This window comes from Pan paniscus, chromosome 17 (assembly GCF_029289425.2).
Source record: "Pan paniscus chromosome 17, NHGRI_mPanPan1-v2.0_pri, whole genome shotgun sequence".
Classification (NCBI taxonomy): Eukaryota; Metazoa; Chordata; class Mammalia; order Primates; family Hominidae; genus Pan; species Pan paniscus.
Genome location: NC_073266.2, coordinates 66,177,252 through 66,196,065, shown reverse-complemented (window position 1 = coordinate 66,196,065; position 18,814 = coordinate 66,177,252). Strand labels below are relative to the sequence as shown.

The 18,814-nt window shown below is 47.2% G+C and overlaps 1 protein-coding gene across 9 annotated transcripts in view; it reads right to left on the bottom strand.

Annotated features, from left to right (window-relative positions):
- The window catches only part of CTIF (cap binding complex dependent translation initiation factor), a 328,591-nt gene that overhangs the window by 203,653 nt on the left and 106,124 nt on the right, over window positions 1–18,814 (bottom strand). For 7 of the 9 annotated variants that reach the window (XM_008952543.6, XM_034943646.3, XM_034943648.3 and 4 more), the window contains one exon: window positions 448–521. In XM_008952543.6, coding sequence (XP_008950791.3) covers window positions 448–521 — 74 coding nt within the window. Of the gene's footprint in view, window positions 1–447; window positions 522–1,152; window positions 1,345–18,814 lie in introns of those variants that run through there. The other 2 variants (XM_008952549.5, XM_055102587.2) reach the window with 1 other exon arrangement.

The window sequence follows — 18,814 nt, the reverse complement described above, 5'->3', positions numbered from 1 at the left end:
TCACCCTGCCGTGGGAAAGTGCATGCTTATGAAACAAGTGTGGGCCTGATGCCCACTGCACAGCGGCCACTGCAACACCTGAGTTTGTTTTCGTGCCCACATTTGAGGAAGGCCAGGGTGAGCAAGGGGCCAAATGCCAGTCTCCAGCCTCTGACAAGCAGCTCAAAGTGACGACCCGGCCACCCTGAGGTAGATGAGGCAGGCTAGTGGGAAGCGGGGCCCAGCCTCTGCAGCCCCATCCCGGGGGCCCTCCCCATGCCTCCACTGTCTCCCGTTGACACTCACCGCCTCCTCTCTCCGGCCTTCTTTCCACCCCATCCTTCCTACATCCCCTACTCTGCTTCTCTCTGCCTCTTGCTCATGAACCATCAGCATTCATTCGGCCCCCAAGGAAGCCAGTTTCCCGGCTGGACCTCACACCACAGGGAAGGAGGAGGAGGAGGTTACCTGAAGGAATCGAAGGTGTTGGCCGCCCAGATGTCCGTGCCCAGCATGTCCAGAGAGTTGTCTTTGCTGCCATTCTGGAAGAGATGGAGGTGAAAGGGCTGACATTAATTGCTTGGCCAGGATGCTGAGAACACGGGGCCAGGGCCTGAGGGGCTGGGGGGCTGGAGTGAGCCCCCAAGTGAGTATGGTGGCTGGTGCACCCAGTCAGAGTCAGGGGACTGCCTGGGGGTCTCCTGGCCTCCCCCCAGGCATGGGCCCTCGTTTCACTGAGGTTTTATAGATGTATACAGAAGGGTCCAAGCCCCTGCTGCCCCAGGCCCATGGCTCTCTCCTCAAAGCCTCCACACCCAGCAAGGGCTCTGTACTACCCAGAGCCACCATCACCACTGCCAGCCTGATGGCTGAGGCTTCTCCCCAGGGAGGGGCTCTGCAGAGCCAGGCCCACTGGGGAGCCCATGGAGGCTGCCTTCCTTCACAGTTCAGTCGTACTCCCCAGAAGCCCCCACCAACCAAGGCTACACCAGCGACTGGATTTCTCTGAGTCGAGCCGATCCTCCAGTGTTCCCTATGTGACCCACCCCAGAGACAGAAACCTCTTTACTCAATGCAGCTTCTATGATTTGGTTTCTCTGCTCTCTGGCCGGTGAGCTCCCTGGCAAATTCTCCAACCCCTGACCGCACCTGATGCCCTCCAGCCCTTCTTACCCCTGCAATCTGGTTTCCATCGTCACACTCTTTAAAACAATACTTCCACATCCACCTGAGCTGAACGTGTGCACGCCGTATGACCCAGAAATTCACTCCCGGGTATAAACACACAGAACTGTGCCCGATGCTCACCAAAAGACATGTACAGAAAGCGTATACAGCAGCATCCGCCATTACAGCTCCAAACTGGAGACCACCCACATGCCTGTCATCAGCTGATTCGATAAATAAACCGTGGTATGTTCACATATTGGAGTATCACACCGCAGTGAGCACAAAGTAAAATAACATGCAACAATATGAATAAATATCACAAGCATACAGGGAACAAAAGAACCCAGATGCAAAAGAGAACCAATTATGTTCAGGAACAGGCAAACTAACGAATGTATAGTGAAAGAACTCAGATAGTAACTGAAAGAGGAAACCAATCTACTTTCCAGAGAGAGACAGACAGAGACCGAGCAGCTTTGATTAACTAGAAGGAGAGGGCACAAAAACCGGAAAGGCTGGACAGTCCAGCCTCCAAGCAGAAGGGGCCAGGCACTCCAGCCACCACAGACAGGAGGCAGGAGGTAATGAGAGCCTGGAGGACAGGTGGAGGGCTTATGGAGTCGAAGGGACAAGAGGACTGTCTGGGGAGAACCACCTGGGCTGTCTGACTCTGGGCAAGTCCCTCAGCCTTCCTGGGTCTCATTGATAACATGAAGACTGGTCCCTCTCTCTGGGCACCAACAGCCTGCAGCCTGCAGGTCTAAGTAACTTGAAACTTCCTCATTCCAGGATGCCCTGAGAGCTTGCACAATCCTTCCTAGCAGATCAGCCACATTTATTCAGGGCCGTCATGGCCCTGGGTGCTTCTCCCCATGCCTTTCCTGTCCCATCCCCGTAATCCCCTTTGCTCCTGACCATGGCCTGTCAACTGGACCTTGCTCCCCTCTTGCCCTCTCCAAATGTGCCCCATCTGTCAAAGATTGGCTCAGCCAGGAAGCACCTCTGGCCTCCCAAACTGCAGTCACCTCGCTCTGCCCTGAACTTGCTATCTGTGTGGGTGACTTACAGTAGCAGAGCCGGCCTCTTGCAGTTCTCACTTCTATTTCCTGTAGTGACCTCTCTCCCACAGAAGATAGCGGGCCCTTGATGGCAGGGACCCCCTGGGTCCCCCAGAGCTGGAAGCTCAGTGCTCCTGACACATACTGCAAGAGATTTTCACCATCTTCTTTAAACATGCGTTTTCTTTTTGCCTCAATAAACTGTGTGACCTCGGCAAAGTCACTTCACCAGTCTGGACTTCAGATTCTTCATATTTAAATAAAGAGATCCCAGAATGAAATACCATGCCCTGTAGATGGGCTCCTTCTGACTGTCATGCGTGCTGCTACCATCCCCTCTCCTGCCAGTGGTAGATATCACTAATCAATTACAGCATGGTTGCCAGTCCTCCAAGCAGGTGGCCCCTAATGTTCTAGGATCATCCTCTCTCCCTTTTCTTCGAGTTGCCTCACATCCTCCCCATTCCAACTCCTGGGGCCCTGCTTGCTCCAAGTGCAACTCTGAAACTCCAGGTCAGCTAGAGAGACTCACCTTCTATCATACAACCCCCAAGGGGACAGCCTCTGCCTCCCGAGATGTTGACCGGCTTGTTCACCACCCACTCCTGGGCCTCGAATGTAATTATCATTGGGGATAGCAGCCAAAAATAATATCGAAAGCAAAGATAAAAAAAAATCATACATGCAAACAAAACTCTTGCTTCCAAAGCACCTATTGCAGACCTCACTCAGCATGCAGTTCATTTTCCTCCTTCAGCCCAGTGACCTGAAGCCTCTCCTTCTCCACACGTGTCTTCCCTAATCCCTGATCTGTTAAATACCCAATGTTCTCTGGCGCCTATAAATTCAGCTTCAGTGGATCACCTCTTGGTCAGTGCTCTTTTACATGAATGTTAGACCTTCCCCAAGTAGACTGTAATCTTCTCCACTGGACTGCCTCTTTCTCTTTGTGCCCCCACAGTGGCCAAGCCAGGCACACAGGAGGGCCAGCTTGGATTCCTGCCAACTGATTGAGGAGATGCCACTTTGTAACAGGAGGAAGCACGACCCTACTGCCTCTGTGGCTGAAAGACTGAATCGAGATTAGGATGTCAAGAATGATTTACCGTCCTAGGATCCGAGGCCCATAAGGCCCTTAGAGAGTAAGAAACATGGATGGAGAGATAGAGAGAGAGAGCAACTATGTAGAGAAGGTCATGGCCAAACCTAGAAGTGCAAAGCATCTTCCAGGAAAATGGTGATTCACCTTGAAGGCAGTTGAAGGGCAGTGCAGATGGGCACGTAAATCTCCCTCCTGGCCTGCAGGTTGGCATCTTGGCTATTACTCCTCAACTGGCAGGGAGGGAGGACAGGTCACAGTAACAGTCACTGGCAGCAGCTGTGAGGGGGCCAGTGCCCCTGTGCAGAGAGCTGGTGGAACCTCTCTGCCTGGAGGAGGGGGCACTACCCTTGGGCTAAGGGAGGTGACTGGGCAGGGCAAACTTGGGCATTTCCAAAGCAGTATCCCTGGCGGGGGACCCACCAATCTCTGGACTTCCAGATTCTTGGGGTCAGGGAAATGTGCTCCCAGCTGATGGGAGGGAAAGAGCCAGGGCAGAAGCTGTGCCTGCATGTGTGTGTTTATTCTTTACAGAGGAAGCCCACCCTTCCGTGCATCTGCAGAACAGCCCTGTGATCAGCTGCTGCCATCTCCATGTTGGGGGTGAAAAACAGGAGCCTGGGGAGAGGGGCCATGGCCCAGCTGGGGAGCAGGTGGTGGAGTCACAGTGGCAACCAGTGCTCCTCCAAGAGCCATGGCAGTCACGCAACCAACACACATCACAGGTGACAGACTCACACATTTTCCTCATTGAATCCCCACAACTCCTTACAACAACTCAGGGAACATATCCCTGAACGACATCAAGAGCCTACATCCATATTTAAATGACAAGAAACCCAGCGATATCCCTGCCATTCCCAGTACACACCGTATTTCTTGAGCCACCCCCGCCCTGTGGCTCAGCCTCCTGACTCCTGTGTCTCCCTCCCCAGGCTGGAAAACTCGGCACCAGGCTGCTTCTCCTTCCTCTCTCGCTCTGCCCCACAGGTCTCTGCCCCACAGCCCACCTTGGGCCTTTGGGCCGGGTCTCACCTCTCCTTTGCCACAAGGCTTGAGTCTTGTTAACTCTCACACTGACCGGCCTCCTGCCTCCTCCTGCCTCCTCCCCCGTGATGACTGCAACTCTGATTCTCAGAGCTGAGGAACAAAAGTGCCAGCAAGGTGAGCCCTTTACAAACCAAGGAGCCGGACCCCATCTTTGCACAGCTCCAGGGAGTCCTGGGGGTGCAGCTCCAGGAACGAATATCATATGGACAGCACCCCCGGAGCTGTGAAGCTCAGCAGCCCTGGAGGAGGCAGCAGGTGGAGGTGACAGCACTGAGAAGAATGAGGACCCCAGCCGCTGAGCTGGACACATGGAGGAGAGCAGTGGGCAAGGCATCGGGCCTCTCTGTCTGAATATCAGGAAGGAGATCACCATGAAGACTTGGGGCCTGGCAGACGAGAAGCTGAGTCTCTGGAGAAGTAGGTATAGGGTAACTAACACCTTGGACACAGGGGCCGCACTCCTTATTGCCACTCTACTTGATATAAGAACTGCAGTGCATATCAAGAATCTGGACACCTCCTTGGGGTTTGTTTCAATGGCACAAGACAGGCATATAACCACTAAAGGCAAACTTTCATCAACAGGGGCTGGAGAAATAGCCTAGCACGTGGAGAAGACATCCATCTCCTTCCAGCCTTAGCCCAGAGCAGGAAGAGTCTCACCTGCAGAGCTTTCCTTTGCTGTCCCTTGATGCTGAGGTGGTGGCCCAGGCAGTGCCCAGGGGGCCAGGCCTCATGCAACAGAGTTATTAACTGCCAAGCTAAACTGGACAACCAGGAGCCCAACGGTTTCACATGTCCATCCCCAGGGCCCACTTGCCCTGGGCTGAGCACCCAAGTGGCCACTCTGTCACCCAGCCCTGCCACGTGGCTCCGGAGCCAGACAAATGCTTACAGCCATACAAGTGCCACATATGCATACATGTACACATGCCACAGGGCCGCATATGCATACATGTACATATGCCACAGACACATATATACACAATACTACACACATGCATATACTAGACAGACACATCCACACACATCCACATAATACACACCATACATGCATATACATACCAGACACACATACATACACACACATGCATGGTATGCATACACACATCCACATAATACACACCATACATGCATATACATACCAGACACACATACATACACACACATGCATGGTATGCATACACACATCCACACAATGTGTGCCACACGTACATATACACACGTACACACCACACACATACATGTATATACTACACGCATACATGCATATATATACCACACTTATACAATATACACATCCATCCACACACATCCACACCACACCCATATACACACCACACACCAAACACACATACGTGCACACACCACATATATACATGTGGTATACATGTATACTACAACTATATGTGCACATCACATCCTACATGCATATTATATACACCACACATACAGGCACATGCCACACACAACATGCATGTAGACCACACACATATACATACTACAAGACACATATACACACCATGCACACAGGCATATACACACACACACACATATCCACACCCACATACACACCATGCACACATGCACACACATATACACCTCACACATACACACACATCACACACAAACATACAGGTACCACACACACATACATGTGTCACCTGTTCTACAAACCCTCGAATGTCCAACCAAAGAAGCCAGAGAAGTCAGAGAAGCAGGAAGGCAGGTGCCTGCAGGCAGACCCCTCACAGGCAGACTGTACCTGAGTTCTGGAACTTCTCACCAGGAAACAGACCCACCTCTCTCTCCCACCACCCTCACCTCTGGCTCACACTGAGGACCCATACAGAGAGGTGGCTGTCAAGCTGAGGACAGAGAGGAAGGGGACCCAAGCTCGGCTCATCCCAGGCAAGCGTTGGACTTGCCTCTCAAGGGCACACGAAGCTGCAGCATGTATGGAGTTATATTTCACTTTAGGCTACTATACTCTTCCTGGACTCAGTGAAAACAAAAGAATGTTCTCTCCACACCCTCCCACTCCCATGAGTCTTCCTTCCTGCTAGGATCTAGTTGAGGACTCTTCCTCTCTGCAGCTCTGCAGCCTCCTCAGCAGCCCACACCCTGTGAACCTCATAGCACATGCCATTCACAGCACGTACCCTGCACACTCCCGTGCAGAGCTGATTCCTCCCGTCATTGTTGTACTGCAGAGCTCCCCGGGGTGCTCTGGAAGCACCAATCCCCTGGCTCTAAATGTCAGTGTGCATCAGAATCACTGAGAGAAGGGAGGGTTGGTGGTTTAAATTTAGTGTAGCTGGGATGGTTCACAGACGATGCTTTCAGAAAGCCTCATTCCTCTAAATGGTCCTCATTCCTCAAAATGTTCAAGTTTTAACAGGGAAAAAATTCAAAAAGATTATATAGTCAAATGTTTGGTATATACTGAATGATAAGACTGCTAATACATTATTAAAATGTAGAAAATTGTTACGATGTTGAAATTTTTATTGCAGAACTTCTTCAGTGGATGTTAACTCTTCACATATGTGGAAGTGGAGTATGCAATATTTCTTTCCCAAGGTTTTTGGCTAGAAATCTACCTCACTCTTCCTTTTCATTCCACAGAGAATTTTGCAGGACTAGGGTTCCATGGAACCCCCTTTGGGAAATACTCAGCTAACACACTTTTTGTTAACTCTCTCCCCTTTCGATGGTGGGAACCATGGCTCCACTTCCTTGTTGTATCTTCCTGCCCATTCACCCCTCGTCCTAGCCTTGGGACCCAGAGTCATTCATCAAATATTTCTTCGCACAGACTCAGTGGCCAGGCACTGTCAGCTATCCATCAAAACCTCAGTGGCCTCTTAAAGAACATTCTCCAGTTGGCAATTCCATGGTTGGCCCTGGTAACCACAGCTTCCCTCTGAGCAAAGCATCCTCTCCAGCCCTGAGAGCAGCCAGGCCCTGCCCCCCCGGTTGCTGAAATGCCAAGGTTCATCAGAAGCCTTATCAAAAACAATCATCCTTTTCAGTGGGTTGTTCTTAGCACTTAAACACTGCTGAATCCTTCGCGACAGCCCCTTTTACTGGCAATTAGGGGGCCCCATACCAGGGTGCACCATACTGCTGGCAGAACAGATCACAGAGGGATAATGAGCACTTTAAGCCATGTGGAAAATAAAATGGAAACAGCTTGCTTGTGGGAAGGGAAACTGAAGTTGTCTCTGGGAAGGCCTCAGAGACATCCCCAGCTCAGGGGAGGTCAGACTCCTGAAAGGGCCAAGAATAAAGATGATGACAATAGGAGATATTGACCCAGCATGCAGTATGTGCCAGCACTGCCCAAGCGTGGCACTGTTACTACAACCCTAAGAAGCAGATGGTATGATCACCATCCCCATTTTACTGATGGGGAGACTGAGGCACAGAGCACCTGCCCATGTTCATGGAGCCAGTTACCAGGATGGGAGCACAGACAGTGTGGCCCAAAGGCCATGCTCTAACCACTGTACACTATGCATGCAGTTATTCTATTCAGTCAGGTAAACTGAACCCACTGCAGAGATTTCCATAAAGCAGGAACGTATCCCTCCCCTGCAAGCATCTGTATTCTCCACACCTATCTTTGTTAATGATTGGGAAGGCAGTGCTGGTGGAGGAAGTGCATCATCTGCAGTGAAGAGAGAGAGATTGTGGAATGTGAGTGGGTATGCGATGAGGCTGCGGTCTCCATGCATGCATGAATGCAACAAGGTGAGAGTGAGTTGCTGTATGGTAGAAAAACATACAAAGTCAGATGCAGTGAAAACAACAAATCTTCTAGCTGCTGGCTTTTCTTTATGAATACACAACTGTGCAGTGATTTTTGCTGTGCAAGTGCATATGTGGGGGCATGTGTGTAATGACAATTCCAGGCTGTGAGTGTTTAGAAACTAGGCTGAATGGGATAGGACAGCGGGAGGATGCTCTCTATTGTTGGGACAGTCATGGGGGAAGTTTCCCCTAGAGAATTCTAGGGCAGGCTGGTGTGGATTTCCCTAGCAGGCCTGCTACATCAGGTGACACTGGGGTAGAGGTGGCCAGCCCTCAGCCCTGGCCTCCTGAATGGAAACCCCCAGATACAGTGCACCCTCAGTCACTGAGTAGCTGGGCTGTGCAGGACCCAGCTCTGGGCATGAGAGAGATAAAGGTGGTGCAGTCTCCGCTCCCCAAAGGACTCCCAGTCCCAGTCCACACCCTTCTCAGTGCAGGATGTCCTTCCAGATTCCATGAGGGCAAGAGGCAAGCCAGACCCTAATACAGTTCTCTCACTTCACGGACACGGGGTTCCCCGGGGAGCTAGCTGTGGGACAGGGGGTCTGGTTTGAGCTGAGAGTAGAGAAAACAGGATTCTCGGCCTGCAACCTGCTTTCTGGTTCCTGCGGCCTCATTCACTCACTCTGGCTTTTTTTTTTCTTTTTTTTTTTTTTTTTTTAGTCTTGCTCTATGGCCCAGGTTGGAGTGCAGTGGTGTGATCTCAGCTTACTGCAACCTTGGCCTCCCAGGTTCAAGCGATTCTCTTGCCTCAACCTCCCGGGTTGCTGGGACTACAGGTGCAAGCCACCATACCCAGCAAATTTTTGTATTTTTATTATTATTTTTATATTATACTTTAAGTTCTAGGGTACATGTGCACAATGCGCAGGTTTGTTATATAGGTATACATGTGCCATGTTGGTTTGCTGTACCCATTAACTCGTCATTTACGTTAGGTGTTTATCCTAATGCTATCTCTCCTCCTGCCCCCCACCCCACAACAGGCCCTGGGTGTGATGTTCCCCGCCCTGTGTCCAAGTGTTCTCATTGTTCAGTTCCCACCTATGAGTGAGAACATGTGGTGTTTGGTTTTCTGTCCTTGTGATAGTTTGCTCAGAATGATGGTTTCCAGCTGAATCCATGTCCCTGCAAAGGACATGAACTCTTCCTTTTTTATGGTTGCATAGTATTCCATGGTGTATATGTGCCACATTTTCTTAATCCAGTCTATCACTGATGGACATTTGGGTTGGTTCCAAGTCTTTGCTATTGTGAATAGTGCCGCAATAAGCATACGTGTGCATGTGTCTTTGTAGTAGCATGATTTATAATCCTCTGGGTATATACCCAGTAATGGGATGGCTGGGTCAAATGGTATTTCTAGTTCTAGATCCTTGAGGAATCACCACACTGTCTTCCACAATGGTTGAACTAGTTTACGCTCCCACCAACAGTGTAAAAGCGTTCCTATTTCTCCACATCCTCTCCAGCATCTGTTGTTTCCTGACTTTTTAATGATTGTCATTCTAACTGGTATGAGATGGTATCTCATTGTGGTTTTGATCTGCATTTCTCTGATGACCAGTGATGATGAGCATTTTTTCATGTGTCTTTTGGCTGCATAAGTATCTTCTTTTGAGACGTGTCTATTCATATCCTTTGCCCATTTTTTGATGGGGTTGTTTTTTTTCTTGTAAATTTGTTTAAGTTCTTTGTAGATTCTGAATATTAGCCCTTTGTCAGATGGGTAGATTGTAAAAATTTTCTCCCATTCTGTAGGTTGCCTATTCACTCTTATGGTAGTTTCTTTTGCTGTGCAGCAGCTCTTTAGTTTAGTTAGATCCCATTTGTCTATTTTGGCTTTTGTTGCCATCACTTTTTGTGTTTTAGTCATGAAGTCCTTGCCCATGCCTATGTCCTGAATGGTATTGCCTAGGTTTTCTTCTAGGGTTTTTATGGTTTTAGGTCTAACATTTAAGTCTTTAATCCATCTTGAATTAATTTTTGTATAAGGTGTAAGGAAGGGATCCAGTTTCAGCTTTCTCCATATGGCTAGCCAGTTTTCCCAGCACCATTTATTAAATAGGGAATCCTTTCCCCATTTCCTGTTTTTGTCAGGTTTGTGAAAGATCAGATGGTTGTGGATGTGTGGAGTTATTTCTGAGGCCTCTGTTATGTTCCATTGGTCTAGCTCTCTGTTTTGGTACCAGTACCATGCTGTTTTGGTTACTGTAGCCTTGAGGTATAGTTTGAAATCAGGTAGTGTGATGCCTCCAGCTTTGTTCTTTTTGCTTAGGATTGTCTTGGCAATGCGGGCTCTTTTTTGGTTCCATATGAACTTTAAAGTAGTTTTTTCCAATTCTGTGAAGAAAGTCATTCGTAGCTTGATGGGGATGGCATTGAATCTATAAATTACCTTGGGCAGTATGGTCATTTTCATGATATTGATTCTTCCTATCCATGAGCATGGAATGTTCTTCCATTTGTTTGTGTCCTCTTTTATTTCATTGAGTAGTGGTTTGTAGTTCTCCTTGAAGAGGTCCTTCACATTCCTTATAAGTTGGATTCCTAGGTATTTTATTTTCTTTGTAGCAATTGTGAATGGGAGTTCACTCACGATTTGGCTCTCTGTTTGTTATTGGTGTATAGGAATGCTTGTGATTTTTGCACATTGATTTTGTATCCTGAGACTTTGCTGAAGTTCCTTATCAGCTTAAGGAGATTTTGGGCTGAGACAATGGGGTTTTCTAAATATACAATCATGTCATCTGCAAACAGGGATAATTTGATTTCCTTTTTTCCTCATTGAATACCCTTTATTTCTTTCTCTTGCCTGATTGCCCTGGCCAGAACTTCCAACACTATGTTGAATAGGAGTGGTGAGAGAGGGCATCCCTGTCTTGTGCCAGTTTTCAAAGGGAATGCTTCCAGTTTTTGCCCATTCAGTATGATATTGGCTGTGGGTTTGTCATAGATAGCTCTTATTATTTTGAGATACGTCCCATCAATACCTAGTTTATTGAGAATTTTTAGCATGAAGGGCTGTTGAATTTTGTCGAAGGCCTTTTCTGCATCTATTGAGATAATCATGTGGTTTTTGTCATTGGTTTTGTTTATGTGATGGATTACATTTATTGATTTGCATATGTTGAACCAGCCTTGCATCCCAGGGATGAAGCCCACTTGATCATGGTGGATAAGCTTTTTGATATGTTGCTGGATTCGGTTTGCCAGTATTTTATTGAGGATTTTCACATCGATGTTCATCAGGGATGTTGGTCTAAAATTCTTTTTTGTTGTGTCTCTGCCAGGCTTTGGTATCAGGATAATGCTGGCCTTATAAAATGAGTTAGAGAGGATTCCCTGTTTTTCAATTGATTGGAATAGTTTCAGAAGGAATGGTACCAGCTCCTCTTTGTACCTCTGGTAGAATTCAGCTGTGAATCTGTCTGGCCCTGGACTTTTTTTGGTTGGTAGGCTATTAATTATTGCCTCAATTTGAGAGCCTGTTATTGGTCTATTCAGAGATTCAGCTTCTTCCTGGTTTAGTCTTGGGAGGGTGTATGTGTCCAGGAATTTATCCATTTCTTCTAGATTTTCTAGTTTATTTGTGTAGAGGTGTTTATAGTATTCTCTGATGGTAGTTTGTATTTCTGTGGGATCAGTGGTGATATCCCCTTTATCATTTTTTATTGTGTCTATTTGATTCTTCTCTCTTTTCTTCTTTGTTAGTCTTGCTAGCAGTCTATCAATTTTGCTGATCTTTTCAAAAAACCAGCTCCTGGATTCATTGATTTTTTGAAGGGTTTTTTGTGTCTCTATTTCCTTCAGTTCTGCTCTGATCTTAGTTATTTCTTGCCTTCTGCTAGCTTTTGAATGTGTTTTCTCTTGCTTCTCTAGTTCTTTGAATTGTGATGTTAGGGTGTCGATTTTAGATCTTTCCTGCTTTCTCTTGTGGGCATTTAGTGCTATAAATTTCCCTCTACACACTGCTTTAAATGTGTCCGAGGGATTCTGGTATGTTGTGTCTTTGTTCTCGTTGGTTTCAAAGAACATCTTTATTTCTGCCTTCATTTTGTTATTTACCCAGTAGTCATTCAGGAGCAGGTTGTTCAGTTTCCGTGTAGTTGTGTGGTTTTGAGTGAGTTTCTTAATCCTGAGTGCTAATTTGATTGCACTGTGGTCTGAGAGGCAGTTTGTTGTGATTTCTGTTCTTTTACATTTGCTGAGGAGTGCTTTACTTCCAACTAAGTGGTCAATTTTGGAATAAGTGTGATGTGGTGCTGAGAAGAATGTATATTCTGTTGATTTGGGGTGGCGGGTTCTGTAGATGTCTATTAGGTCTGCTTGGTGCAGAGCTAAGCTCAAGTCCTGGATATCCTTGTTAACCTTCTGTCTCATTGATCTGTCTAATATTGACAGTGCGGTGTTAAAGTCTCCCGTTATTATTGTGTGGGAGTCTAAGTGGGAGTCTACTGTGTGCTCCTGTATTAGGGCCATACATATTTAGGATAGTTAGCTCTTCTTGAATTGATCTCTTTACCATTATGTAATGGCCTTCTTTGTCTCTTTTGATCTTTGTTGGTTTAAAGTCTGTTTTTTCAGAGACTAGAATTGCAACCCTTGCTTTTTTTTTGTTTTCAATTTGCTTGATAGATCTTCCTCCATCCCTTTATTTTGAGCATATGTGTGTCTCTGCACGTGAGATGGGTCTCCTGAATACAGCACACTGATGGGTCTTGACTCTTTATCCAATTTGCCAGTCTGTGTCTTTTAATTGGGGCATTTAGCTCATTTACATTCAAGGTTAATATTGTTATGTGTGAATTTGATCCTGTCATTATGATGTTAGCTGGTTATTTTGCCCGTTAATTGATGCAGTTTCTTCCTAGCCTCGATGGTCTTTAGAATTTGGCATGTTTTTGCAGTGGCTGGTACCGGGTGTTCCTTTCCATGTTTAGTGCTTCCTTCAGGAGCTCCTCCTGTAAGGCAGGCCTGGTGGTGACAAAATCTCTCAGCATTTGCTTGTCTGTAAAGGGTTTTATTTCTCCTTCTCTTGTGAAGCTTAGTTTGGCTGGATATGAAATTCTTGGTCGAAAATTCTTTTTTTTTTTTTTGAAAATTCTTTTCTTTAAGAATGTTGAATATTGGCCTCCACTCTCTTCTGGCTTGTAGAGTTTCTGCCAAGAGATCTGCTGTTAGTCTGATGGGCTTTCTTTTGTGGGTAACCCGACCTTTCTCCATGGCTGCCCTTAACATTTTTTCCTTCGTTTCAACCTTGGTGAATCTGACAATTTTGTGTCTTAGGGTTGCTCTTCTCAAGGAGTATCTTTATGGTGTTCTCTGTATTTCCTGAATTTGAATGTTGGCCTGCCTTGCTAGGTTGGGGAAGTTCTCCTGGATAATATCCTGAAGAGTGTTTTCGAACTTGGTTCTCCCTTTTGCTTTCAGGTACACCAATCAAACGTAGATTTGGTCTTTTCACATAGTCCTATATTTCTTGGAGGCTTTGTTTGTTTCTTTTTATTCTTTTTTCTCTAAACTTCTCTTCTCACTTTATTTCATTGATTTGATCTTCAATCACTGATATCCTTTCTTACACTTGATCAAATTGACTATTAAAGCTTGTGCATGCGTCACGAGTTCTCATGCCATGGTTTTCAGATCCATCAGGTCATTTAAGGTCTTCTCCACACTCTTTATTCTAGTTAGCCATTTGTCTAATCTTTTTTCAAGGGTTTTAGCTTCCTTATGATGGGTTCAAACATCCTCCTTTAGCTAGGAGAAGTTTGTTATTACCGACCTTCTGAAGCCTACTTCTGTCAGCTCATCAAAGTCATTCTCCATCCAGCTTCGTTCCATTGCTGGCGAGGAGCTGCAATCCTTTGGAGGAGAAGAGGCGCTCTTGTTTTTAGAATTTTCAGCTTTTCTGCTCTGGTTTCTCCCTATCTTTGTGGTTTTATCTAACTTTGGTCTTTGACGTTGGTGACCTACAGATGGGGTTTTGGTGTGGATGTCCTTTTTGTTGATGTTGATGCTATTCCTTTCTGTGTGTTAGTTTTCCTTCTAACAGTCAGGTCCCTCAGGTGCAGGTCTGTTGGAGTTTGCTGGACGTCCACTCCAGACCCTGTTTGCCTGGGTATCACTAGTGGACACTGCAGAACAGCAAATATTGCAGAACAGCAAATACTGCTGCCTGATCATTCCTCTGGAAGCTTCGTCCCAGAGGTGTACCTGCCTGTATGAGGTGTCAGTCGGCCCCTACTGGGAGATGTCTCCCAGTTAGGCTACACAAGGGTCAGGGACCCACTTGAGGAGGCAGTCTGTCCATTCTCCGAGCTCAAACACCATGCTGGGAGAACCACTGCTCTCTTCAGAGCTGTCAGACAGGGATGTTTAAGTCTGCAGAAGTTTCTGCTGCCTTTTGTTCAGCTATGTCCTGCCCCCAGAGGTGGAGTCTACAGAGGCAACAGGCCTTGCTGAGCTATGGTTGGCTCTGCCCAGTTCGAGCTTCCCCAGCTGCTCTGTTTACCTACTCAAGCCTCAGCAATGGCAGACGCCCCTCCCTCTCCAGGCTGCTGCCTCACAGGTCAATGTTAGACTGCTGCGCTAGCGGTGAGTAAGGCTCTATGGGCATGGGACCCGCTGAGCCAGCTGCAGGATATAATCTGGTGTGCCATTTGCTAAGACTGTTGGAAAAGTGCAGTATTTGGGTGGGAGTGTCCCATTTTTCCAGGTACCATCTGTCATGGCTTCCCTTGGCTAGGAAAGGGAAATCCCCTGACCCCTTGTGCTTCTCAGGTGACGCAATGCCCCGCCCAGCTTCAGCTTGCTTTCTGTGGGCTGCATCCACTGTCCAACCAGTCCCAGTGAGATGAACCAGGTACCTCAGTTGGAAATGCAGAAGTCACCTGTCTTCTGCATCAATCATGCTGGGAGCTGCAGACCAGAGCTGTTCCTATTTGGCCATCTTGGAATGGGTCCATGAGCAATTTTTGTATTTTTAGTAGAGACAGGGTTTCACCATGTTGGCCAGGCTGGTCTTGAACTCCTGACCTCAGGTGATCCACCCGCCTCAGCCTCCCAAAGTGCTGGGATCACAGGCGTGAGCCATCACGCCCAGCCTCACTCTGGTTTTTTGGACCTGTGTTTCCTCACTGGTCCCACGACTACATGGACTACATTGGTGACTCTATATTGGAATATATGAGAGATACCATGAGGGCTTTTACATTACATGAAATGTTCTGGACCAGAGGACCCCAAACTCATCTCCTGGGCCAAAACAGAGGCTTCCTATGGGCCAGATCTGAAACTCCTCTCAGGCCCAAACTAAAGCAGACTTTGAGAATGGTTGGATCTTCTCAGAGAGCAACTAAGGGGGAAAGCACAGGGGGAGGTGGCAGGGGGCAGAACCCAAAGAGAAACAGGCCTATCATGGCAACACCATGTGTGTGTTTGTGTGTGTGTGTGTGTGTGTGTGTGTGTGTGTGTGTGTTCAGAACGAAGGACAGCACCCCAGACGCAGCTGGGAAAGGGGGAAATAGACCCCCCAAGGGGCCTTTGAGGCAGGAGAACAGCAGGGCAGAGCCCAGCAGAGACAGCTTTCTGGGTGGCACTAAAGCTGAGTCTGGGAGAGGGAAAGGCCATTCCTTTCATGCTGGGACATCTGTGTCTGTCTGTCCATCCTGTCTTTTCCCCCATGCTCCCTTTGTCTTTGAATTAAGACCCAAAGGCCATAGAGAGATAGGAGACAATGATAATGCCTGTGGCCAAGTATATTTCTCCTAGGCCAACCCTCTGCCCACTCTCAGCTAATTAAGGTTGTGATTTAGGTTTTAAATGGACCATGCTATTTGAGCCTGTCCTGGACAGGGCCACACCAGAGGCCATTTCTGTCTGGCTGCCTATCCAAAACCTGCTGAAATAATGGGATCCTCCTCAACTGTCCCCAGCTCCTGCCAGGGAAAGGCTTCCAGGAGATGGGGAAAATCAACACTCCCCCTTCCAACACCATCCCATCCTCCAAGGTTGCCTCACAGGGAGGCCTTCTTTGAACTCCCCAGGCCCCAAAGTTCTGTCCCTTTCTGCCAGTACCAGACTCAGAACTACAGAAGGTCATGACAGGAGAAGCTGAGAGCTCATCTGGTCTGGGTGGTGACCTAGGAGTCCTGCAGAGATGTTCTAAGAGCCATGAGTTGGGCGGGTGGGGGAGAAAGCAGGCAGGGCTCCTCCCCTTGCCCCCTAAAAACAGTTCTATCCCTTTCCTGTTTCTATGTGGAATCTCCATGTAAGGTTCTGAGGAAATAGAAATGCTTTTTACAAATTACTTTTTGTATTTTGTAAATTACACTTCTTATACTTTTTACAAATTACACTTTTTATTTTTAGATGGTTGTAGATTCATACATACTTGTAAAAAATAATACAAAGAGACCCCTTGTGCCCTATATGCAGTTTCCCTCCATGGGGAAAGTATAGTTCAACGTCACAGTGTAACTTGTCTCTTCATCCTCTTAATACGATCCTTCCCAGAGCAAAAGTTTAATTATGATGAAGTCCAACTTAGCATCTCCCGGTATCAACATTGATACAGTGGAGACACAGAACACTCCCACCATCACAAGGCCGCCCCTTATAGCCACATCCACTTTCCTCCTGCCCCTACCCCTTCCCTCATCCTGGCAACCACAAACCTCTTCCCCGTTTCTATTACTTTGCCCTCTCAAGAATGTTACATAAATGGAACTGCAGAGTATGCGACTTTGGAGGACTGGCTTTTTGAAAATCACTCAGCATGATTTCCAGAGACTCCTCCAGGCTGCTGCATCATCAGGCATTCATTCCTTCTCATTGCTGAGTGTTTAACCATTCATCTGCTGAAGATCACCTGAGCTGCTTCCAGGTTTCTGTGTATTGTGAACAAAGCTGCTACAAACAGTTGAGTACAAATTTTTGTGTGAACATAAGTTTTCATTTCTCTGGGATAAACACCCAGGAGTGCAATTGCTCAATCAAATCATATGGTACTTGCAGGTTTTGGTTTTTTTTTTTTTTTTTTGAAACTGCCAAACTGTTTTCCAGAATGGCTATACCATTCTACATCCCCACTACTACTGTAGGAGTGATCCAGTTTCTCTGCATTCTCACCCGCATTGGACGCTGTCATTTGGTTTTTCTTTTCTTTTTGTTTTTCTTTTCTTTTCTTTTCTTTTTTTGAGACAGGGTCTCGCTGTTACCCAGGCTGGAGTACAGTGGTTTGATCACAGCTCACCGCAACCTCCACCTCCCAGGCTGAAGTGATCCTCCTACCTCAGCCTTCCGAGCAGCTGGAACCACAGGTGTGTGCCACTATGCCCAGCTAATGCTTGTATTTTTTGTTGAGACGGTGTTTCACCATGTTGCCCAGGCTGGTCTCGAACTCCTGGCCTTAGGCAATCCACCCGCCTCGGCCTCCCAGAGTGTTGAGATTACAGGCATGAGCCACTGCTCTTGGCCGTCACTTTTTTTTTTTTTATGCTGCCAAGTTGAAGTGGACATTGTCACTTTAAAAAAAATTATTTTAACCATTCTGATTGGAGTGTAGATGTCTTGTTGGGGTTTTAATTTGTGTCTCCGTCATGGCTAATGATGTTGCATATTTTTTGTGTGCTTATCTGCCATCTGTACATCACCTTCAGGGAAAAACGTCTTCAGTGAAAAATGTCACTTTATTTTGTCCATTATCTAATTGGATTGTTTTTTAATGATGAGTTTTGAGAGTTCTTTATATATTCTAAATACAAGCCCTTTGTCAGATATGTTTTGCAAATATTTTCTCCCTCTCTGTAAACTGTCTCTTCATCCTCTTAATAGGGTCCTTCCCAGAGCAAAAATTTAATGATGATAAAGTCCAATTTAGCATCTCAGTGTTAACATCCACTGATTATTTCAGTCAGTCTGTTTGTGGTATGACAAACAATTTTTAATTGAAACCAGGACATTTTCATGTTAGCTCATGAGAGAGTCATATTTAAACCTCCTGCTTTAACTCGTGTTTCGTGGTACCACTCTGGCAGGGGAAAAGGGCAGGGGACAGCCTCATTATTGCCAGGTGGAAGTGGAAGTCCAGGTTGCCCACTCAACCTCCTCTGACGCCCCAGGGGTGCTTGCTGTCACTGCTGGGTGGAGGTGGGAGTTCCGGATCCCCATGTGGTCCCCTCTGACATGCAGTGGGGCTGGCCTCATCATCCCTGGGAGTCTATGAAGTCTGACTCACTATTTCTAACACCAACCCAGCAGGAAGGAGAGGGACACCTCGATACTGCCCAGTGGGGGTGCAAGTCAGGTTCCTGCTGTCTCCAGTGACACCATGGGGCGTGGGTAGGAGCCTTCTCACCAGTTGGCGGGGACGAAAGTCGCAGCTCCCCACTGGCCTTCTCTGACACTACTCTGGTAGGGGGTTGGAGCCCCTCTGATAGCCCAGCAGGGGTGGGATCTGAGCTCCCACTCGGTCTTGGCTGGGATGGATGGGGGTGGGGATGTGTTCTGTGGTGTTTGGCTGGGGTACAGCAGTGACTGTTGAAAAGTTTTTTGTCTTGCTAGATCTTTTCCTATCATTTTCCTTCTTCTCTATCTTATCTTTTTCTCTTTTCTTAGTCCGTTTCCTGTAGAGAGCAGC